At 29.3% G+C, this 25308-nt stretch overlaps 2 protein-coding genes across 4 annotated transcripts; both read right to left on the bottom strand.

The window, feature by feature from the left end:
* Positions 1 to 426: 426 nt before the first annotated feature.
* On the bottom strand, positions 427 to 5836 carry LOC120088131 (mitogen-activated protein kinase 20-like). Of its 2 annotated transcripts, none has more exons than XM_039045218.1 (10): positions 5209 to 5836; positions 4267 to 4675; positions 3846 to 3973; positions 3684 to 3743; positions 2959 to 3108; positions 2660 to 2815; positions 2275 to 2486; positions 2068 to 2169; positions 1394 to 1563; positions 427 to 1303 (listed from the first exon to the last, which is right to left on the bottom strand). In XM_039045218.1, exons 1-10 carry the CDS (start codon positions 5230 to 5232, stop codon positions 855 to 857), a joined length of 1860 nt encoding a protein of 619 aa, XP_038901146.1. In that variant the 5' UTR covers positions 5233 to 5836; the 3' UTR covers positions 427 to 854. The 2 variants fall into 2 exon arrangements, with proteins under 2 accessions (XP_038901146.1, XP_038901145.1); XM_039045217.1 differs by having other exon boundaries at positions 427 to 1306; positions 5209 to 5835.
* A 15231-nt stretch (positions 5837 to 21067) lies between these two features.
* Positions 21068 to 25256, bottom strand: LOC120087895 (PLASMODESMATA CALLOSE-BINDING PROTEIN 3-like). 2 transcript variants are annotated; one of them, XM_039044904.1, is made up of 4 exons: positions 24592 to 25256; positions 23671 to 24123; positions 22414 to 22444; positions 21068 to 21454 (listed from the first exon to the last, which is right to left on the bottom strand). In XM_039044904.1, the coding sequence occupies exons 1-4, from the start codon at positions 24653 to 24655 to the stop codon at positions 21280 to 21282; spliced, it is 723 nt and encodes a 240-aa protein (XP_038900832.1). In that variant the 5' UTR covers positions 24656 to 25256; the 3' UTR covers positions 21068 to 21279. The 2 variants fall into 2 exon arrangements, with proteins under 2 accessions (XP_038900832.1, XP_038900831.1); XM_039044903.1 differs by lacking the exon at positions 24592 to 25256 and having other exon boundaries at positions 23671 to 24541.
* Between the last annotated feature and the right edge of the window lie 52 nt (positions 25257 to 25308).

Here is a 25308-nt window from a genome sequence, read left to right as displayed (position 1 = left end):
ATCAACATAATTTTTTAATGTAATTGGATAAAATATCCTTTACTCATCAATGATAAGATCATCTCTTAAGTGTCGGTCAGAATACAAATAAACAACATCAAACATAATAATCAAATGGAATCCACCTTTTAGATAACCATTGATTTAGTACGATTCCCTTAGGGTAAACACAACTCCGTATTGCCAACACTCGTACCCTTCACAAATCAGTCAAGAAAGGCTTCAGCTCAACTTGAACAAACAGGCCCAATAAGTAATTTTAATTCATTGATTAATCAAGTAATTTCATCCACTTTACTTTTGTAAACCATGAAAATAGAGATCCCATAAAAATCTCATCTCCATCTCATGGAACGAACAAACATTTAGAACTTGCACTTGCTGATGCAATCACAATCAACCAAGATACTAGAATGAGATAATTTCTTATTGCTGAATCAGAAATAGAACATGAATTCATAAAATCAGACATCAATAACTTTGTTTCTGTATTGGGATTTAGATAAGGTGTCACTTCCTGCTTTGAAGGGGGAGGCTATAGACAAAGCAAGAGACTGGGGGCTTACTACTCACAGTTTCCATGTACTGTGTACATTTTTTTTATAATCTTTTTTTGTTTCTAAGATACAGTTTTTTCTTATTACAGGCTAACTGTGCATTTAATATAACCTGATAAATCTAATTTCATGAGTGAGGCCACTAACCTCTCTCTTCCATCTCTATTACACACAAAGCAGCCGAGCCGACGGCCACCTTCCTCTGAGTTCTTGTTTCATCCATCCATGGCTTTTGCATCTGTATTGAGGAAGGATTACTTGCCAAAGCATCCGTCACTGATCAACTTATACATTTTATTAGTACATCTTCGTCATGCTAAATTGACCGGCAACCACCTTTCTGTGAGCAACCGATGTAGCGGTGGCTGTTGTTGCACTAAGTCCACCATATTGGGCGGCTTTGGCCTGTAGAAAGTTTGCATCGATGGATATTTGGTCCTTGAGTTCGACCTTGTTCACTCCAGCACGGGTCATGTAAAAGGGGTTTGAGTCGATGCTGATGGCTATATCTGATCCTAATTTGGAAGCCATGCCACATTGGGATGATTGCTTAGCAGCCCTTAAAGAAATATCAAGTTTCGTTTCTGCTGCAGATCTTTCTTGATTTCCAGCAATGGGTTTTTGGTGGTAGTGATATGCGGGAGGAAGAATGGCACCTCTGATCAACGTTCTTGGATCATATGGTTCCTTCACTAGCCTCCCATTCTCGTCTGCTATAACTGGTCCAACCACTCTTCCAGGCTTAGCTGCTGAAGTGAAACGGTCGAGGAATCAGTAAATCAAATCTGATGTTGGTAATGTCAAACATATAAAGACAAGAAAAGTTGCACACGTACCAAAAGGGATTTTTTGTTGAGCCTGCATGTTCCTCGATATATTTGTTAGCCGGCCTTCACTATCTCGAGAATTCTTGCCGTATGCCTCTTCGGAGATCTTCCCATCTTGGAGGGGTATATTGTTTACTTGGTCCTTAGAATAGACTGGGTTCGAGTGTACAACTGTTGACCTGGTTTTATCAAACGTCCATGTATGTACATCAATGATCAAACAAAGGAAACACAAACAACCATGTTGTACATTATAATTGTTACAAAACAATAATCCAGAAGTCAATGAAGTCTGAGCAGCAAAAGCACACTCTTTCCAGAAATAAAACATCAACCAAATCACGGTACAAAAAGGGATGGCATGTGTTTAGCACGGTGTGGTTGGAATAAGACTAATACATTAGTGAAGGGTATTCAAATGAATTGTGATGGCACGTGTTTAGGATGGTACTTGTTGAGATCCATCACCCACCAGGGTATAACGTCCATTCAGCATTTCGTTTTATGTTTGCATTTATAGAACACATGATCCATACAAAACCACACATCCTGAATTTTTAATACTAGCTAATCGATATAGATATTCCCAACAGCATCAAAGGTATTGTGCTATGTTGATGAAATGCTTTGTTTTTTTTTCACTAAGGGGGCGTGCAAAAAATTCTCTTGAGATCATATTTTACCTTGGAAGCGATACATGCTTTCTATCAAGAGGAATTACTGGCGCACTTTTACCACCATTTTCCTCCAGATGTGCAAACTGCTTTCTAAATTGGTCCACAGCACTGCACATACATTTGCAATAAATCATTAGTTGCGTGAATACTAAGTAAGAAGTACTTTAGAGGGAACCCCCCCAAAGAAAAAATAATTATTATGATCATTTGAACCTTGGATATAGAAAATTTGTTCTCTCAGTCCCATTCATGTAGTCTTTTAGTAGTTGAGGATGATATTCTAGTATCTCCCGGAAGATTAGCTCTTGAATGTCTTCTTTCGTGACCCTACGCCTCTCAAATTCAAATTCCATCTTTGTGATTGGCTGACAGGAAGGTTCCCTCTCAATTTTTGCCAATCCCTTGAAGTATGGATCAGCCAGTGCCTGACAGGAAAACCGGGCTAATGTTTCAACTTTCCCCAATATAACCATAAAAATCACTTTCCAAATAAGCGTATTCAAGAACGTCCAGCAAGGTAAAAGCTCATGCGTTGGCATTATGAGAGAAAGTACAATAGAAGTAAAACGATGATGAACTTTATAGGAAAATGCAATACCTCTTCCGCAGTTGGTCTATCTTTTGGATCGAAAGCAAGCAATCTTTCTAATAGCCTCAGCGCTAAAGGATCTGCATTTGGGAACTTTTGAGAAAATGGCACCGGCTGCTTTTTCCTCATAGTAGTTAAATATCTTCTGGCCTTGTCATTACGTACCTAAATTCAATAGAAGAACATTGTTAACTACAGAACATCATTGCACAACTATAATCGTGAATGGATATGGAAGAAAAGATATTTTGGATAAAAACCAAGGAATCTTTGACAATATAGTGCTGAGAATTGAATATTTTGCCTACCCTGGAGATTGTATCTAATGAAGGAGTTCCAAGGAGATCCGTCATCAAATCGAGCTGATGAACAACATTTTTACCAGGAAAAAGTGGCTTCCCCATTAATACTTCAGCAAATATGCAGCCAATACTCCATATATCAATTGCAGGTGTATACTGTAAATAAATAACAAATGATGAGTTCTAAAGAAGAATAAACGTCAAATTAACTCCAAAAATAAAAATGATAGAAGTGATGCTAATCCTCAGGAAGAAGAATAAAAGAGTTTAAAGACAGAAACCAAGTCGCCAGTAATAAATTAATAAATATTTGAACATTTAACAAGAAAAACATTGAATAGTGGTCTCACTTTTCATAAATGAACTGCAATTCTATGTACAACACCTGTACTCAAAAGGAGAATATCCAAACATTACCAATCCCACGGCCGTCTTCTAAGAAATAACCCACATACTAATTACAATACAGAGTTCCAACCCACAGCTGTCTTGGTATATATATTTCATCAAAGAAGCTACAAAAATGTTAATTTCCACTCCCAAAGGATATTACACGATTATATTAGCATAGCATGTTACGGACTTTCATACAAACTCTTCCATAGCAATGACCATACACAAATGAAGTAAATCAAGCAACATTCACACATGCAAAATATCCACTAGGCAAGTGGCAGTCTTGGCAGTCTTGTCTAGTCAATTACAGAAAAGAAACTTTAGATGAAGCATACCTTGGAGAAAAATGAACCACATAACTCTGGAGCTCGATACCATCTTGTAGCAACATAATCCTATGTTTCAATCAAATACAAAAGCCTTTTAGTTTTATTATTCAAACCAGGACAAAATAAATTATATTAAAAGTGTGGTAAATCTTTGATAAAATGACATACCGTCCAGAAAATTGTTGTTGGTGTGTCACTGAACGCAACTCTTGCCAATCCAAAATCACAAATTTTAAGTTTACAATTTGCATTTGCTAATATATTCTTTGGTTTTAAATCACGATGGTAGACATTAGCTGCAAAATGAAGCTTTGAGTCAGATGTGACCACCATAAGATCTTATGAAACCTTAAAACAGTCACAGTTCTCGAGTGTCATGGTAAAAAGAAAAAAAAGGTCAATCATGGAAGGAAACGAAGTAAAGAAACATATAAAGAAGATGAAAGCAATTAGCTTAAGACAGTAAGATCAAAACAACATTATAATGGTATCTTACATACAGTAAGCCCGCCCATTTTCAGTTATGCTAAGATTTTAGAAAGTCAACCCATATAGTAAAGTACCAAACAAATCAAAGCATGACAAGCACCTGTATGGATATATTTTAATGCACGAAGAAGTTGGTAAAGGAAAAACTGATAATGTTCTCGAGTCAGATCGTCGTTTGCTTTAATAACTTGGTGGAGATCCGATTCCATCAGCTCAAAAACAACGTAGATGTCTTTGAAATCCCTCCTTGAAGGTGGCAGCATAATGTGTTTAATTTCAACAATATCAGGATGGCGAAGAAGTCTAAGCAGCTTTATCTCACGAAGAATTCTAACCGCGTCAGATATATGCTCAAAAATATTATGTATCTTCTTTATTGCAACCTTGTCACCGGTGCGCGTGTCAATTGCAGAACAGACAACCCCATAGCTTCCTTTCCCGATTACTTCCTGAATTTTGTATCTACTGGCATCGCCATAATCAGAAAAGAACTCCACTTCGGTTGAATTCTGTTGCATAAACTGATTAGATAAGAATACCCCACTGTTTGGAAAATGCAATATACACTATAGTCTAGCCATGATGAATAAAGTCACAGAAAAGAAGGGAAAAGCTCATGTTTTCTACAACAGGACATTTGTAACGGTTACTTTCCACCATGAAACACCAAACCCCAAGCCAGAATCCAGAATGGTACAAATCAATTAACGAATTCGCTCATTTTGACCGTGATCAATCAACGAAATTAAAGATATTATGAGAAGTTCAATTACATTCCCAATTAAAGCAGCTAAAACAGATCATATTTACCCAGTTAACATGTCAATTGCACATCTGAATTCGGACAAACATCATGACTTCATCTAAATGTGATTTAACAGAAATCATAGAGATGAATAAACAACTAACTAAAGTTCATCCTTCTCTCAGAATCTACAAATCTTGCAAAAACCCACAAACTGAAACACCAAAAGCCTTCTCGTAACAAGAAACAAAAGGGGTTTCAAGTTTCATCAATCAGCTAGTCCAGAGAGAGAATCACCTTTTTGCCTTGATCTTGCTGCATTCTGGGCAAAATGGTGGGGGAAGTCCAAATTTCTGAAGCAAGAACAGTTTCAAAAGATTTTGAAAAAGGAAATACAGTCACTAACGGACCAAGCAGAAACCGATTGGTTCTCAAAAACTCAGCCACATTTGTGCTGCTGTTGCCCGTCTACCTACCGGATCACAAGTCCAGAAGCCCAGTTTTCCATCAACCTTCCCCAATCCTCCATCAAACCAAAACCCAATAAACCTAAAGCAAATCGACGACCCCCCTTCTATTTTTACACACAGAATACCAATGACACCTAGAAATCTACACCTCCTGTAACAGTCGACGGAAAATAGTCAATACAGATCTAGAAAAACAAAAATTATCTTCCAAATTCCACCACCTCGTATACCCAAATCTATCTGAATCCAAAGAAAAAAACTCAATCCCCTCAATCTCAAATTCCCTTAAAACTTATAGCGGCGAAATAACTCGGAATCGACCGATGAAATGGAAGCTCCAAGATCTGCACCGCACCGACAAAAAAAATGGGAAGAGAGAAAGAAGAAAGAGAGAGGAAATCCAGAAAGGAAATGGGAGGAGGAAAATCCGGAGGTGTAGAGAGGAATAAATCTAGCAGTAATGGAGGATATATGGAGGCTGGCCGATTTTTTTCTTTTTTCCTCTTTAATTTTAAATTTTTCAATTTCGAAAAAAAATAATTAATTTTGTAAGGACTAAATTTAATTTTAAAAAATTACACTTTTTTCAGAAAATTTTTTTTAAAAAAAATTAAAACTACACTTAAACCTTTATGTTTCATATTATTATCACACCATTTTAGTTCTCGATTTTTTTTTCTAAATGTATCACACATTTTTAATGATAATTTTGAAATGTTATGTATTATAAATATATTTAAAAATAGAGTATTTTGTAAGTAATCTTTTATTATTATTATTATTTTGTTCCCGTTAATTTCAATATTACGAAAGGCACGCACCATGCATGTTGAAAGGGGAAAAGGAAATGGGAGGGCATGATAGTAATATGAGGAGAAAGTGGGGTTATTTGGGAAGAATGGGTGTTTTCTTTTCTTTTCTTTTCTTTTTATTATTTATTTTTCTTTTTAATTTTTGAGTGAGAAGGGAGATTCTATAGTGCGATTCCATTGAGGTACCTGTGGATGTTCCCAGATTTAGGTGCAGATGGGGTTGGGGAAGTGGGCCCGCGTTATTGCCACGTCATTGTGACACGTGTTCTATTTCTAAATAATAGTCGTTGCTCAGTCCTTCATTCTGGGCCCACTTTGAACGTTCAGCTGTCATACACTTTCTCTACTCCCAACTCCTAGCAAAATATTTTGTTAACCAACAAAAAACTATATATTATTTCTTCATATTCTCTAATTAATTTCATCAACAATGCCAATAACAATAACGTCTTGCAATTAATTAAATTAAAAGAATTATCCACAAATGTAAGAGAATAATTATCAATTATTTTAAAATAAAGTCACATTTATTTGTGAAAAATGTAATAAATTTCAAGAAGTCATTTGATTTGTTTACTTGTGTTGATGACGAAATAAAATGTGGAGCACACTTCCAAATTTATAATCAAAAAATGCAATTCAATTTAAGCGTGGGAGATGATCAATTCAATTAAATTTAAAAAATATGTGAGATTTACTAGTCGATATCGTCAGCGTTACCATTATTGTACTATTACAAAACATGAGAATTGTGAATCTATCATATTTACTGTTGTCATTATCGTACTGTTACATTTAAGGGTCAAAACGATAATAGTGACGATAAATATGGCAGTTACATAACTTTTAAGTAAAATGCAATACAAAATTAATATAATTACATTTGCGATTCTGGTCATTGTGATTAGTCTATCAATAGAATTCATTACAAATACATGAATTCTCGTAACAAATTGGTAAACGTGAGCTAAGAATAATATATATATATATTAGACTGCATTTATTTGTCACTGTCCACTCTTATCACACAACAAATATCTTTTAAAAAATTATAGTTGGATTGATGGACGAACACAGACTACACATGAGATTGATATAACCAACGTACACATACACTAAACATTTTTCATTATTTCATTTTAAGACAAAAAAAGAAGAAGAATAAGTAAAATTAATAATACAATATTATAATTCGGTTGAACTAATTCTAGAAATCCACATTAAAATGAACATAATTCATTTGACATTAAGTATGTATGGTGTACTTCAAAATCAGAGTTTCTATCCTCCACTTCACATATTATTGATTAAAAAAAATCTTCAATTCCAACTATTCAATCCTCGATTCTCAATGACAATCATTAAAAAATTCAATTTAAGAAAAAATTAATATATATCTCGAAAAAAAAGAGGGTGGGGGGGCTTCCAAAAGGGTACGTTTAAGTAAACTGGACACGTGAAGCATATGTTTAGACTTTAGAGGCAATAAAGGCAGGAGGCCATTAATATATTTCTGTTACGTGTAAAAATACCCAATAATATAACATCTATTAAATCTCAACCCTGAAAAAAAAAGAAGAAGAAAAAAATACTAAAGTATGAAGTCTGCAACTGTCAGAAAAATGTAATATAATCCAAACGAAACAAATTTAATCATTTTAAATTTATTCCCGCATTGTCGGTAGCAAAAAGGAAATAATTATTATTATTATTATAATAATTAATAAGTAAAAGTGAATATATATATTATGTATATTTTGTCAAATAATATATTTTTTTTATTATTATTATTGACAAAGATGTTGAAGAAGAAGCATCCGTAGATAGAAACCAGCTAGCTGCAACACCTAATTCTAAACGTTGACGTTTCATCCAACGTGTTAATGGGCTTACTAATTAATTAACCTTACAATATCAACGCTCTTTAATTAACATTTAATTAATATTAGTAGTTAGTTTATTGGTGAGATACTTTTGCAGTTTTAAAGCTAATTGCCGACAGGTTTAGTATTGTTTAACTCTCTCTCTTTTTTTTTTTCTTCCGTTAATTTACATTAATAATTGTCCCTATGGATAATTAATTTTAAAAATAAAAAAATAAAAAAAAACTAACAAGGGTTTTGAGAATAAAGTTTAAATAGTTGGAGTTATTTATAATAATGTCTTGGTGGGAGTTTTGTAATTGGCATTTTGAATATTTATTTAGGAAGTTTTTATTTTGTATATTTATTTATCTATTTTGTATGGTAGGTTAATAGATGTTTTTTATTTCATTTATTAATTAATATTTCATAGCCATGACTATGAGATCTCTATTGAATCAAATCAGAAGTCCTGTTAGGTGGAGTTTAATGTCATCTCAAAAATTCTATGAAATTGTCAAGTCATATTTATTTTCAAGAGGAATATTTCAACTGATTAACTATACGATGTGCAGGGGTTGGAAGATTAAATATTTGTGAAATTTCATAAAGACCCATATATAGTGGTTCCAAAAATTCAATCAATTTTATAAGATACATTTTGTGGAGGAAAGACCTATCGTTACTACGAACTAAAAACACAATCCACGAAAAAAGAAATCCACTATATAAAAAATGTTACAACCACGTAGTATAATTATTTTTCACGATTCCAATTAAAAAACACTCACTCAAAACTTCTGTACCACTTATAACTTTTTCACTTCCAAACTAGAAAATACAATAATAGAAATTAACTAAAATTAACACACATGAATGTAAAATGTTTCTAACTGGGACAATGGAAAATTGAAATCATAGGCTTCTTTGATAGTACTTAGAGTTTATCACTTCCTTGAATCTGTCAGATGTGGGACAACCACTTTTCTAACAAATACATATTTGTAATTGACGGCGTTTCTAATAGGTTGTCAAAATTCAATTGTTTTTCAATAAACTTGTATTTCCTTACCATTAAATAGCCATTTTACTCTACTTAATAACAATTTTTAATCAATCCATCCAACCCACATACTAAAATAAATTAAATTAAGATTTCGCAATTATTTGGAGAGCTATCGATTTATTCTGAAAATTGTGTGAGGAATGATCTATTTAGGAATATGACTAATTGATAGCTATGCCTATGTTCAAATGGCAAGTTAACATTATTTTTATTGAGGGAAAAAAATGCCTATTATAAACTCTTTTTGTATATAATATTTTACTTTTTAAAAAAAAACAATCCATTTATATTGGGGAACTTAAAAATGGTATATTATTTTAAACCTCAAACTCATAATATTTCTATCGGTTAAAATTTTAAGGTCCGATTTGATAATAAATTATATATTATTTGGTAACAATTTGATTTTTTAGTTTTTGTTTCTTTTTTAAAAAAAATAATTAAATATATAGACACTATTTCTACATCCAAATTTATTTATTTGTTATTTGTTTTTTTTACTAATTATTTTTTAAAAAAAATCAGGCAAATTTTGAAAAATAGTTTTTAAAAAACTTGTTTTTGTTTTTAGAATTTAGCTAAGAATTCAACAATTATACTTAAGAAACATGCAAAACATGGTAAAAATGATTAAGAAAATAGGCTTAATTTAAAATAAAATAAAAGTGAAATTGTTACCAAATGGGACTTTAACTTTTCAAAGTTAAGATTAATTATAAGCATCACTTTGTCTATAATTCTCTTTATGTTGTTATTTACCGTTTACATAAATATTAATTTCAAACCTCAAACCAATTTTTTGAAAAACTATTGAAAAAAAGAGAGAGCAAAAAACAAAAAATTGTAATTGTTTTCAAAATTTGGAATCGGCTGAAACTACAAATCTTTCACTTAAGTAAGATGAAAATAATCTCAATTGTTAAAACTAAAAATCAAGGTTTTTTTTTTAAAAGGTCTTGTCTAATAACTATTTGGGTTTTTTTTTAATAATAATAAATAAATCTATAAACATCACTTTCATCTATTGATTATGGTTTATATGTTTAGAAGTGTTTCAACATGAAAGCCAAAATTCTAAAATTATAAAGAATAATTTTCAATTTTGTTTTTGTTTTTGGAAAATTAGATAAAAAATTAAAATATTTATATAGAAAATATGAAAACACAGATAATAAATTATGAGAACCAGCACAGTTTTAAAAAACGATTGGTTTTTGGTTTTTTATTTTTGGTTTTCAACTTTTTGTTTTTTAAAAACAAGCTTACTTGATATCCAATTGAGTTTTATATTTCTTCAAATTTAAAAACATTTTTAAAATGTTAAAAAATTCAAAAAATATGAAACTTTTTGATATAAAGGATAAATATTTTTAAATATTCTTTATATTTAAAAGGCCATTTTTTATTTTTTGAAAATACATAGCTTTTTATTTCAAGAAATATAGGGGTGTTTAAGCCCTAAATTCAAGTGAGTAGTGTGAGTTATTTAGCTTATTATAGCCCACTGAATATTTGATGCTCCAATTATAATAGTTGATATTTTTAACTATTATAATATACAATTAACTGCAATATTATTATTTCAAATATTGTTTTTCATGTTTACCATTTGTTACCGTATTTATTATTTTTTACACATCCTCTCTTATTATTTTTATTAGAGTGTTACCATCATCTACTAATAATCAAAATAGTTTGCACCCAAATACAGATTACTATAACATAGACTAAAGTAGTATGCACTTGAAATATGTACCATTATAATCTACGTAATATTATGTAAGGATACACGAGTACCCATTGCGGAAAAGATTGCCTAATTTTAATTTTACATAGCGCGCAAATAATATATGTAATGGAAAAAAAATACACATGATCAATTAAGCATACATACATACATGCATGCATGCATACACACACATACATGTTAAGAAGAAGAAAATATTCGAAAAATGTACCCTTGAAGACTAGTCTCTTCATGTATTCCTCTCCAAAAACTTCGAGCACGAACAATAAAAAACACAGCGGCAAGTGTTAAGAACAACAGACACCACCACCTAGAGACTTCGATATTCTCGGGTAGAAAATCGTAGAGAGTTTGTGGGCTTTTTTGAATAATTTGGAGAGTGAATGATTTTGTTTTGAGAGAATAAAATATTTTTCCAAAATTTTCAACAACTTCAATATTTCCAACACCTTACAAACCCAACACATTTTGGAATATTTATAATAGTGCAAGTGAAAGATGAAAAAACATTTCTTTTCATCCTTCGAGTAATAACTAGGGAATTTATTGAAAAAAATAAAACGATTATGTAATTAAACAATATAATTAAATAAAACTAATTTTTATTTAATTCTATATACACTTTAATTTAATGTTATGCATGTGTATATATACACATAAATATTTAATATGAATCAAATTCATATTGAGACTGTTTTTTTTTTTTCCTCTTAAATTATATCTCATTTAATTTTATATAAATAATTATATTTATTGATTTAAACAATTCAAATTAATCTGAATTAATTTTATTCTCATTTTATTCGAGCTAACGATGAGACCTTATGGACTTATAGTTTGAAGCTAATGGTGTTCAATTAATTAATCAAATTGTTTTATTAAATTAATCAATTTCCCTTAATTGTTAATCACTCTGACTAAGAGTTACACTATTCGCATTACATATATATTTATGTATCCATTGGATATAATCAATCAACGGTACATTGATCCTTCACAAATTGCTGATAAGTATAGTTGGGCCAAAATTACCGCTTTGCCCTTGTAACATTTAACTCTTTAAGTACCACTGGTTTCTCTAATAAACAATAAGTCATAATCCAACTATAACCAAACCTCTCTCAGGCCAATAGTGGGTGTGACGCTACATTGTTCAAGTCTCTAAATCAGCTCGTAAGAGAGCAATTTATCTACAATCTCTAACTATAGAGGAGGATTGAATTTATTCTCATGTAGTTGTGTTCTCAGCTCCTTAATTAGACAAATCTTCAAAATGGTAGGCATATTGAGTCGGCAAAATTAGTCACTCTCACCTATATAAATCAAATGACCGCCTTCATAAGCAGATGAAATTCGTCACCTATGTGCAAGTCTCATTTATCAACAAGAGAGACTATACATTTTGTGATCCGGTCTTATACAAACTCTTTGTATAAAACACTCCTGCTCACATATATACACAAAAATGATCAGGATCATATTATTTGTAGCATTTTACAACAATTGTAACAACTACAAAACAAACCGTGTATTCATAGTATCGCCAAGATAAGGTACCCAACCCCATTCATTTACTAAAGACCATTTAAGTTATCATTTAAACACAATCTATCTATATGTCTATACATACATGTTTAAGTTTCAGAAAATAACCATAAATATTAGTTTATTGATTTTTGTGGATAAATACAACTAAATGATAAATAAAATACATATTTATTTTATTAGATAAATAAATTATTTGTACAATATAATTACAACTACAATTTCTATAAGACTTGGGACATAAATCCCAACATATCATAACTTTAACTCCTAAACTCTAATAATCAATTCAGATCCAAATTAAAGATTCCAATAATGATAATAAAAGTTGAAGTTTGGTTGTGTGTGTTTACTGGTAAACACATGTCTAAATTTGAATCCTAAGATCTCCAATGATTTTTCCTTCTATTTCCTTTCTAATAACTATTTTCATAAAAAAAAAAAAAAAAAAAAAAGGAAAATATATATACCCTTTAATTTCTCATCAATTCCCATTTTTCATTTTAACAACATTATCTCAATGCTTTTCTAAAATAATTAAAAAGAACTCAAAGTTAAATTTATTGAAAAGTATGAATAAAATTAATTTAAAAATATAAATTTTCGTGACAAAAATATATATATATATTTTTAAATAAATGACACCATCTTAATAAAACAATATGAAAGTGTGACTATTTGAATTTTTACAAGTAGTCAATCGATATGTAGTTTTATTGTCGATTTTAAAACCGATACAAAACATAAAGAATTACTCCAATTCTCATATCTCTAATTTCATCTATTATATATAAAATTACTCAAACATTGTAACGTTCGTTGAAAATGTTGCATTCATATGTTATTAATCCGTCCTATGTTGCTAAAAGCAACCATATTTCAAATGGCCTCCAATATGTGTTATTGACCATGAGATCCATGATTCGAATCTCTCTATCTCTGAAAGATTCGACAACAAAATTAAGTTGGTTAATGATATTTGATTTGAAAAAAAAAAGAACAATCAAGTTTTACACGAGCACAAACTTTTACTTCACTAATAAAAGAATTCCATCATATAAACATATGCTTCAATAATAATAATCAAACCCATGATGCCATTGTCAATTATATTATAAACAGTATTTTCAACTACTTTAGAGGCATGTATATTTAATAACCCATGCTTGGTGTTGCCTCTCTTTTCCTTGCATCTTTTGATATGTTTGGAATTCAAATATTTCATTATTGGTCACTAGATAGTGCTTTTCTTCTCCAAAATGTTAAACAGCATTTTTTTAATATATGTAACTTACTTTTAAAAAGACCTAAAAAAAATAAATAAAAAGTTATTACCAAACAAAGTACAAAAAAACAGTAAACATGCCTAACATACATATTGCGAGATATCTACTCATCCATTTTAAGTTGGTACTTGTATTGAAAACTATTTAATATCATTGAACATAAAAGGACAAAATATACATTTTTCTTTTAGGCAAAATATACATTATTTCGGAAATTAAATCTCTTAAAATTGGTATAATAATTGTGTAATGAGGAATCAAACCTTCAACTTTTAGAGAACAAGATCACGTCAATTACCATTTAGTTAAACTCACTTTGACTAAAATTGTTTTATTAATCATGAAATGATTTATTTGACAAGATTTATAATAAAATATATATTGAGAATGTGTTTTCAAAACATGGATTTAATAGGGTTTTTGACATTGAAACATAAATTTGTAAGACATCACTTGGTAACGATTTTGTTTTTTGTTTTTGAAATTTTTTCTTGTTTTCTCACACAATTTTTTTAATCATATTTTTCATCTTTCATAATCTAAAACACTTAAATTCTCAGTAAATTGTTATCATAAATAGCTTAAAAGTTTAAATTTCGTGTTTAATAGACATCTAAACTGTGATTTCTTACGAAAATACAAAAACATATATTTTTTTTTTTGTTATTCACCAACAATTGATATGTTGACAAAGAAAATATAAATTCTCAAAATTTCTCATCTTCAATCAATATAAATATTATTCTTTTAGATTTATTAAATATAAAATTAAAAAAACTTGAGACTTATTGTATACCATTCTAAAAATTATAGTAATGAATTATAAATTAACAGCCATGAAAATAAACCAAACAGCCCTAAAAGCTTTTTTTATTTTCAAATGGCTTTGTTGTATAAAGGGAAGGCAGAAGACAACAATGGTGAGTGGAAGATTTTCCAATGGGAACATAACAAAAAGCATAGAGAAGTAACACTTGGTATTATAAAATATATGAATGAACAAATATAATCATAATATAAGTAAAAATAATATATATAATTAAAACATATAATAACAATATATTGATACTTTTTGGCCTTATTGTGGATATTCCACTCAGCAATCATTATATGCACAGACCATAGGCCTAGAAAATGACAACCATTGGATTTGACCAATAAACAACATTAAAATTATAATAATAATAGTGAACCATCTTAAATTTTTCCTCATTAAAAAGTAAACTAATCATCTCAAGAAAAAAGAAAAGTAAATTAATAAAAACAACAGTTGAAGTGGGACCACCAATTATGAATTATTGAAGCTTTAGTCCCTTTTATTTTGAAGAAATTGGATCTTATAATTGGAAGGAATTTAGAATTCTTTCTATGACTTATAACTAGAATTCAGTCTTCATGGTTCAATAAATCCATCATGAACAGTATTTATTATAGGAATTATTTAGGATGAATTCATCAAATTATGGAGATTATTTATTAGATTTTATCAAATTTTAAAAATTAATTTTTTTTTTCAAATTATAGGAATTAAATTTACCATTTAACCAAAAATACAAAAGAGAAGCTAAGGAATAAGTAAGATTTCTTATACTACAGTAGTATGGGCAATTTTTCATCTAATCTCTACTTATTATGTGTCATGTCAACGCGCTTTTAAAAATATGATGGACTACTGACATTAATGTGAGGTTCATAAATATTTATGAAGACAAGTTTTTAGTGTGAATTAAAGGAATATAGTATTATATCTCCTAGTGAATAAGGAATAGGTAAGATTTTTTATACTACATTAGTATGAGCAATTTTTCATCTAACCTCTACTTATTATGTGTCACGTCAACGCGCTTTTAAAAATAGAGTGGGACCACTAACATTAATGTGAGTTTCATAAATATTTATGAAGATAAGTTTTTAGTGTGAATCAAAGGAATATGATAGTGAATAAGGAATTTCATGATTATCAATTATTTTATGGTAATTAAACTTTCCTTTCATTATTGTTACTCGATTAATTAAATATCATTTACCATAATTGGCCCATTTATCCAACCTAAATGACCGTTTTTTTTCCCTCTAGAAAACCATATTTGGAATCAGTTGGAAATTTTAATAGGATGGTAATTAATTAGAATATACTAATTGGAAATTTTCTTTAATGAAATTAGGGAAGTTAAGATTGAATACTTAATTGATATGAACTCTAAAACCCTAGACTTTTTTTTTAAAGATACTCCATTATTTTCTTAAGAAAGAGGCAGACACATGATCATATTCGTTGATAGCCTTATGATATCCTTGATAATTGTGTTTTTTAGACGTGTTCTGATGGGTGGTTACTCTCTCGATAGGATACAGAGGTTGACCAAAATTTTAAATTTAACGTCTGAAATCATCTGTGACAAAAGATTTAGAGAGTAGCTTAGTATATTATTCTCTATCATTTTTTATAGGAATGTAACATTTTATGTACGTAATGTTTCTTTGCCACTCCTTCGAGTAATTTTTCAGGTTATTTGGTCCGATATGTTTTCATATTGTTCTTTATAGCTTGGAGCTTCTATTAAAGAGATTCATGTTGACTCTTTCCTTTGGGACTTGTTATTTTTAGTTTTGTTTCTTGAGGTTATCTGACCTTAAGGATAAGTTTAGATGATTTTCTCTTGTTCTCATCGTTTAACTTTTATGATTGTATTTAGTTAGTACTTTGATTTCAAACTATGAGATGTGCTTTGTTATTATAATTTGTTTTTATTGTAAACGAAGTTTGTGAGATTAAGATATAAATGTTAAAAGTAACTCTTGATAAAACTATAAAAGTTTATACAGCAAACAAGAATCAAAAGTCCAAATACTTTAAACCCGAGAAAGAATATATTGGGAAAGTTTGTTGATTAGAAATTAGTAAAGGTGTTCGACAAATTGGATGATCTGGATAAATCGATCCAATTTATACGTTTTGGATTGAGTTATTAACTTAGTTGTGTGGAGTTCAAATAAATAAAAATTTTGTGGATTGAGTTGGTTTATGTATTAACTAAAATAGCTTAAACCAACCCGAAACCAATTGTTAACTTTAATATATACATAAATTTATTTAAGTTTTTTTTTTGGGATAATTTACTCTCTAATGACTCCTAAAAATAGTCTTTTAGTACTTTGGAAAGAAAAAATCATATAACTTGAAATTATGTTTAAATCTTAATTCAATATATGAAAATAATTAAAATAATTTTTTTTATATAACATCTTACTTATTTTTAAAACATGAATTTAAATAAAGAACACGGTTAATCTGAACCAACCGAATCCATATGTTTCATAGTTGAATTGGATTGAGTTCATTTTTTAATAAAAGTCATTCAAGTTGAAGAAATTAACAAATTGAACAATTGAATTTAGTCTAAGTCCTAACTCAATTCAACCACCAACATCCAATGAATTAGAATGAAGGAATTAAAAAATAATAAATAAATAAAATCAAAGGTATTTATTAGAATAAAGAATTGATATGAAGGCAGAGCCAAAAACGGAGAGAGGAGGACGCATTGACGAATTTGCCCTTCCCCTACCTGTGGTGGCGAAAAAGATAAAAGGGGTGATGAAGGAATATACTTGGCTTCCTCTTTGGCTTTGCTTGTGTGTGGCCACTGTAGGTCCACGTGCCCACGTGGACGGGATTTTCTGAATGTGAAGCTGTGGACGTGGAATAGGAAGGGCCCACACGAGGATGTGTCGGTTCGGTTCTACCTAATGGACAAAACCCCAACTCTCCAGCTCATCTCATCTTAAATCTGGTCCTTCCAGGTTTCTAAATATCATTTAAGTCGTTATAATGTGATTGACAATTTTATATAATAAAACGTAGATTGAAAAAATATTTTTAATTTATAAATTCATATGAAAATAACAACTTCGTCTTTATATTTTAGTTGAATCTAGCTTCTTTTTTATATTTTCAGATTCGTTGACTTTAATGAATATGTGTTTGGCAGACAACTTGAATTTTATTTTATAAAACTGTTTTTCGAATTTTATGATCCAAACAGTATATTGAAAACAACATTTTGATGTCTTCATTATATCTAGAATTTTAATTTTGAAATTTAAAATGCAAAACTATATTAAATTAAGTTTAAGATATCTAGAAATATAATATATGTTATGTTATAAACTCAATTCAATTCTTAAAAAATCAATATATTTATTATGTATTGTATTATAAATTAGGTTAAATTTTAAATTTCAGTCCTTATGGTTTGAATTGAGTTAGAAGTTAGTCCATATGGTTTTAACATTTAGATTTTAGTTTATATAGTTTGATATAATTTCAAATATAGTCTCTGTGATTTGTTAAATCTTTTTAAATAGTCCCTACAATAGGGGCTACTTATGAAGCTTTTATCAAACTATAGAGTAAATTTTAATTAACCCTAAGATCTAAATTCTAACTTCTTCCAAATTATAAGGAGAACAATTTCAATTTATCTTATAAATTACATGATACTACAAAATAAAAAATTTATAAGCTTTTTTAAAAATATAAATCATGTTCATAAATAAATTTATAATTAGTTTATTATCAACTAATATTTAGTGGATAATTACAATTAGTTTGCAATTGTTTAAATTATAATTCAAATTTATGAATTTTGCTACCAAATGCACATATAAAAATATAAAATACAACTTTATTTTTATTTAATCTCATATTTGTAAATTTTCACTTTTAGATTATCTATCAGATAGATTTTTAGCCATTAAACTTTGATAAGCAATGATTTAGTCTCGTGACTTTATAATTTGTAACAATTTAGTTTTTATCGTGAAAAATATTGATATGATTTAATGAAACTTATTATACTTGTAGACGGATAATACTGATTTAGAATTAAATTTACAAAAATTAAAAAAAACCAAAGGTGTTTTTAAACTTTAGATGAAAAAAAAAAAAAAAAAAACCCTACAAAAATACTTCAAATTTATGTATAGTTATTATTTTATTATTTTTTTATTTTTTTATTTTTTTAAAAAACAAATATCTAGTTGTTATTAAAGAGCACATAGATTCAAATATACATCCAACTATTACGAGACAAGAATAGACAACCCACATTGAATATCTTTTTTTAGTTTAATTTCCATCACGTTCCTCTGCATATACTTGTACTTGTAGTTAGGAAATTTTAGTTATATGTTAAATTAAGAATGGAATTTGAGATTATATCTATTTTGTCTATCAATTTGAACCTATTATATCTATTTCGTCTATAAACTTTCAAAGAAGTTCATTAAGACATCGTTTGATAATAATTTTTATTTTTATTTTTGGTTTTTAAAAAGTACGCATATTTTTTCTATTTTGTTTTATGTTATTTGCATATTTTAAGTATAATGGTTTAATTATTAGTCAAACTAAAAAAAGATGAAATTTTTTTAAAGACCATGGCTTCCTCTGGTAACAATTTTATTTTTATTTTCATTTTTAAAAATTAAACCTATAGACACTATTTTCACCTTCAATTTTTTTCATTTGTTATCTAATTTTACCAACCGTTCAATAAATGAAGCCAATTTTTTAAAACTAAAAAAAGTTGCTTTCAAAAAGTTGTTTTTATTTTTTGAATTTGGTAAAGAATTCAACCATTATACTAAACAAAAATGCAAATCATTATAAGAAATAAGAAAGAAATAGACTTGATTTCAAAAAACAAAAAATAAATGATGAAATGGTTACCAAACGGAACTTACTTTTCTTAGTTTTAAAAATTTTGCTTTGTTTTTTAAATCATGGATAAAAAGTAAATAACAGATGAAAAAAAATGGAAGTAGAAGCAGCGTCTATAGACTTAATTTTTAAAAGCAAAAACAAAAAATCAAATAGGTATCAAACGAGCATTAAATATTAACGTTCAATTTTGTGTCTTCTTTAAGTATAAAAAGTGTCAACTATGTTTTTAAATTTAATTATGCATCAAATAGATTTTTGAATTTGTATTTATGTGATTAATAGGTATTAATCTATTTAATATTTTTTTAAAATGAGCTTAGTTCAATAGTCAATCAAATCCAAAAGATCGAATGTTCAATCCTCCACCTGTAACAAGAGATCGAATGTTCAATTCTCCGCATGTAATTGTTGTACTATTTTTTTTTTTTTTTTATTTACTGACATTAAATTAAAAGCTGGAAAGTAATATTTTCGTAGGGCCTAACACTTGATGGGAGTGAGACAGACTGGGCGCATATGACCATGTCCATGTCCACACAGATTTGGGCCAAAATCTTGCTTTTCTTTTGGACTTTGATGGATGCTTTAAAAGCCCATTAAGGCCCATTCCTGAGCTCCGAGAGATGGTCTACTCTTAAAAGAGCGGATTCGATTTTATCGATTTTGGACTAATAAATAATCAAACCAAACTAATCGATTTTTTAAGAAAGGGATCTAAATTAATAGATTAGTTTTTATTTGGTTTGAGTTATTATCAATTTAGTTCTTTTTTTAAAAAAAAAAAAAAAAAAACTTTTTTCCTAACAATTTTTTATTTTTATTTCCCCTTTTTGTTTTGAACATATCATTTTTGCTATTTTCAAATTAAAATTGATTTTTTTAATAGATTGAAATTAGACATTTTTGTTTTTTTTTTTTCTCGACATTTTTCTAAATGATAAACATACACCATAATAATTATTTTTTTATCTAAACAATAAATATACATGCATTATATGATAATTTAAATACTAAAACATACCTAATATTAGAGTTTATTTTTAACTGATCGAAACCAACAATTTTTTGTTTTCTCCAAATTACAAACTAAAGATATATACAATGTTATTTTAAAAAGAAAACCAAACTAAACCTATAGATTAGTTTGATTTTTTAGTTTTCGATTTTTGTTGCACTCCTATCTGTAATGCATTATGTCGGCCGAATTATGAATTGAATTTGTTTTCCTCTAAGGTGTAGCAGAATTAAAAATTTCTCCCTCATCTTTTCAAACTTTATAAATCATTATCCTTCTCATTAGTCATTACAATTTAAAATGACAATTTTAGTCCTTAAAATTTAAATAAAAGATATTTTAATTTTGAATTTTAAGAAATGACCAGTATATTAAATTCACGTAAGTTGATCAACAAAAATATAAGGTGACATTGCTTTTTTAAGTTGGCAATATTGGTTTACTAATTTCTTTCGAAATTCAGGTCCATTACGATTTATATATAAATGTAAACCTATTACAATTACAGTGAATTGAAATACGGATTAGTAAATGTGGCCGTAAATCATAGTCGGAGAAAAAGGATAAAGAATAAAGAATGATTAGTAAAAAAAAAAGGAAGATGAATATTGCACACCATTTAATATCTTTACAACCAAAAACATCCCATTGAAGCACCATATAATTCCATGTTCCATAAACATTGGAAAGAAAAAGAGTAGTCAAGTGTCTCAAGTCCACTAACTATAGATACAAAAAGTGTTCGTTTGTTTTGTGGTATGGAAGACTATAAATGTGTGGAGTTATTTTTGTGTAAGAAAAACAATGTACAAAAATGGTGGAGAGTTCTAGAAGTTTCTAAAAAGCAATTATAAGAAGAAAGAGATTTGTAAAGAAGAGGAAGGAGGAGGAATAATATTGGGAAGAAGGAAATTCGAGTGCGGCGGCGGAGGAGGTGGAGGGGCCGGAAGGAACAGCACCGAACACGGTGGAGCCGCTTGAATTTGTCGTGTTCAAGACCGATGAACTTGTACTGCAAATCAATGCAACATCTCAACAAATATAATTTTATTTCATCAATTTTATCTGGATCCTAAATTTTTTAAAACGTTTGTTTTAGTCTCTAAATTTTTTAAAATATTTATTTTATTCTATATTATTAAAATTTTGTTAACTCTTCATAAATATGGAGAAGCTTGTATTTTTATGACAAACTCTAAACGTATCAAGTAAGATGAAGGTGAAGTAAAATGCCAACAACCAATACACTAAAATACTAAAAGACCAAAATTTTGAACTAAAAATATCTTTTAAATTCTTCAACTTTGCCATCTTATTCAAAATTGGAGCTCTAGATTTTTTTTCTTTACGTAACTAACTTCTTTGATAACTTAGTCACCCAAAAATACATGTCACATTGTTATTTTGTTAAAATGTTAACAAAATCTTAATATATCATGGACCAAAATAAGCATTTTTTTAAAAGTTCAAGGACAAAGATAATATTTTTAAAAGTTTAGGGACAAAAGGAAAAAACAATATTCAAAGTTCAGGAACTAAAACAAACAGTTTTTAAAGTTTAGAGACCAAAATATAATAATATTCAAAGTTTATGGACCAAAATAATATTTAAACCTATATTTTTTTACGACAGTTTAAATGCTACTTTGATTCTCTATTTATGATTTTAGTCTCTACTTTTAAAATGTTCATTTTGATCATTATATTTTCAACTTTAGTTCATTTTATTCTATGTACTTTTAAGAAGTGACAATTTTTGTCTCTTAGAAATAGGAAAACGGGACTAGTATAGTTACTTTTTGAAAATATATAGTGATAAAAAAAAATATATTTATATTTTAGAAATATATGAATAAAAATAAATAAAGTTAAAAAATATTTGGATTAAAATGAATATTTTGAAAGTATAAAATAAAAAATATATGACCAAAGTATATTTAAACCTTATATTAATTGGTTGCAGGGGTTCACCTTGTTGATGGGTACTCGCACGTGCCACTGCCTGAGAAAACATTTATGACAAAAGAAACATTTTCACATTTAGTACTCACCTAAAGCAATACTTCAATTCAAGGACATATATATGCATATATACGGCTCAATTGTCAAAGAGAGAGAGAAAAAAATATGAATTTGGTCATTTTTTTTTTTTAACAATATCTTTATTATTTTAAAATTTATGATATTATCTTTCACATTTTATAGATGTTTCAAAACTATTATTATAATAAAATAATTTAGAATTTTGGATAGCGACCGAGACCTGAAATGAGGATGACGTGATCGAAAAAAAAAGTGAAAAACAATAAAAATTGCATGAAGGATTATTTGCATCAATTTAATTCTAAGCATTAAAATGAAAAACATTACATGTATTATAGGTAAATATGAAAGCTAAACATTATACCATTAACTTTAAAATTCTCCTTAAAGTATTTAGGTCCCAACTCAATAACTTATGTTATGTGTCAATACCATCTAATTTTAAGTTCTAATTCAAAGTTTTCTAAAAGATTAAGAATAATATTGTAATTTAAGAAAGAACAAAGGTTTTTTTTTAAACAAGTGGGAAAGCTTGACCTACATAAATTCAATTATTCAAATATACTTTACATGTAAGAGAAAAAAAGACAAACCATTTTAAATAGGTAAAAAAGTCGTGTCCTAAATCTTATATCAGGTGATTGATTGGTTGTGAATGTTTTGGAATTAGTTAAATGTTTTAGATGTCTTTTTTAAAATATAAATATGTACTAAGTCTTAAAAGTGAGCAAACTCAACTGACATATAAACGTGTTAGTGATTACGAGTTTTGTGATTCGAATCCCTCTATTAAAAAACCAAATCTTTATTCCTTATCGTTTGGTTACTTTTTCAATTAAAATTCTCTATTCCTTGAAATTTTTTAATCTAGACTCTATACTGATAAATGTTAAAATAAGTTGATAATAACTATATGAAATAATAATTAAAGAATAATTACATTTCACTTCTTTGAGTGCTAGTAAAAAAGAACTTACTTTTAAAATTAAAATAATGTGGTGTAAATTGGGGAAAAAACATTAATTTAGTTTAGCATAAAAAAACAATTAAAAACTAAAATAAAAGGATTAGGCAAAATGGCCAATCACTCACTCAATTCATTTTGATTCTGCTTCTCGAATTCAGAAGAAAAACCCTAAACCCTAATTAGAGAAAGCAAGAAGAAAAGCTCGAAAGGGAACTTACTAGGATTGGTGCTGGTGATCATGGCAGTGCCTCCAAAATTACAGCTATTCGGAAGCGGATTCTTCTGATAATAGCTATTGAACGCATAAGAAGCATGGTCTCGAACCGAATTAGGGTTGTAGCAGTTTCCGCCGGCTTGAATCGACGAGCAATCGGCGCCGCCCATGCCGCAGGCGTAGTCCAGAGCTAATTGCAGCGCCGCCTGCGACGCACTTACACTCGCAATGCACCAGCTGGAGCCACCGCTCGCGGTGGTTGTTGCCGGTGTAAAGCTCGGGGTTGTCATGGCGGGGGAGACGGTGTCGGGGTTCGAACTGGTAGGGTTTATGATGGGCATGGTTGGGATGTTGACTGTTGGGACTGTCGTTATTGGAGTCGTGATGTCCTTTTGATTGCTTGAAGATTTTCTGAATTGCTGCCCCTGTTTTTGAGTGGGATCTGTTCTTGATGAACCTGATTTCAAATTGGGGGAAAAGGAAAGGTACACACAAGACAACAAATCTAATTTTAGTTCTCTTTGTCGATGAATTGAGATTCTTTGTTTTGTTTCTTGTAATGTGTGTGATATATTTGCTTTCTGGCTATGCATCATTGAAATGTTGAAGAAATTGAACAATTAGTCAAAAGTGAAAGATTCTGATTTTGATAAAGAAGAATGGAAAAGCATTCAAAATTCCAAACTCCACAACATGTAAACCCATAAAAGAAGCTACCCAAGAATAAGACAGAATAATAAGAACTACTTTTATAGCTTTATTTAGAACGAAAACAAATACTCCCACAGTAACAAACAAACAAACAAACAAACAAACAAACATCTGGGTTTGAATGGATTGGTTCATTGATTCAAGAAAAACAAGAAGATACCCATATTAGAAGATATGAAGAAGATATTAGAGAAGAGAAGGCCTTAGTTCTCACCTGGGCTAAAACAGTGAATGAATAGGAATAGAATTAGAGTGCTACAAATGAACCTCCCATCCATTCGCAGAGACTCTCTCTGTTCTTCCTCCAAAATCTTTCCTCTGACTGTGCAGTTCTTGCCGGAACTTGGCCGGTTGTTGATCGGATTTCTATAGGTGGGTGTCTCTGAGACAGAAACACAGAGGGATCAAGAAGAACTGAATATGAATTGTGAGTGGAAAGAAAGGGATTTTTGGAACTTGATGCGGTGAGAGAACATTAGAAATGACAGTAAAGATTTGATTAAATATGAGAACAGGGGAGGGACGCGAGTGGATGATTCGAAGGAAAAGGAGATAGCGGAAGAGGTTAGGAAAAGAAAAATAAAAGAAAAATGGCAGATTATTTTGGAATTTATGTTGGGTATGTTGGGGTGTGGTGGCAAGTGATCTATGCAATGATGGTGCTGATGTGAATCAATATTTTTGCTTTTCCTTTTTCTTCTCCTCCTTCTTTTACTGTTTTCTGTTTTACTGTAGGGCAGTGAATTTGATGGATTTTGGATTCTTTAATTGAATGAGTTTGTAATATAATGTAATCTAAAATCTACGTTAAACTCATTCCGTTTTCACAATTTTCAACTCAACTCTCTTTTCTTCCATTATTTCCACCTTCTATTACTCCCGCTTGAGTTACTTAAACCTAATCGATTTGAATTGACCTTTAGACTAAATA

Source organism: Benincasa hispida, chromosome 10 (genome assembly GCF_009727055.1).
Source record: "Benincasa hispida cultivar B227 chromosome 10, ASM972705v1, whole genome shotgun sequence".
Classification (NCBI taxonomy): Eukaryota; Viridiplantae; Streptophyta; class Magnoliopsida; order Cucurbitales; family Cucurbitaceae; genus Benincasa; species Benincasa hispida.
Note: the sequence above shows the minus strand (reverse complement) of the source record. Positions and strands in the feature narration are given on the sequence as shown.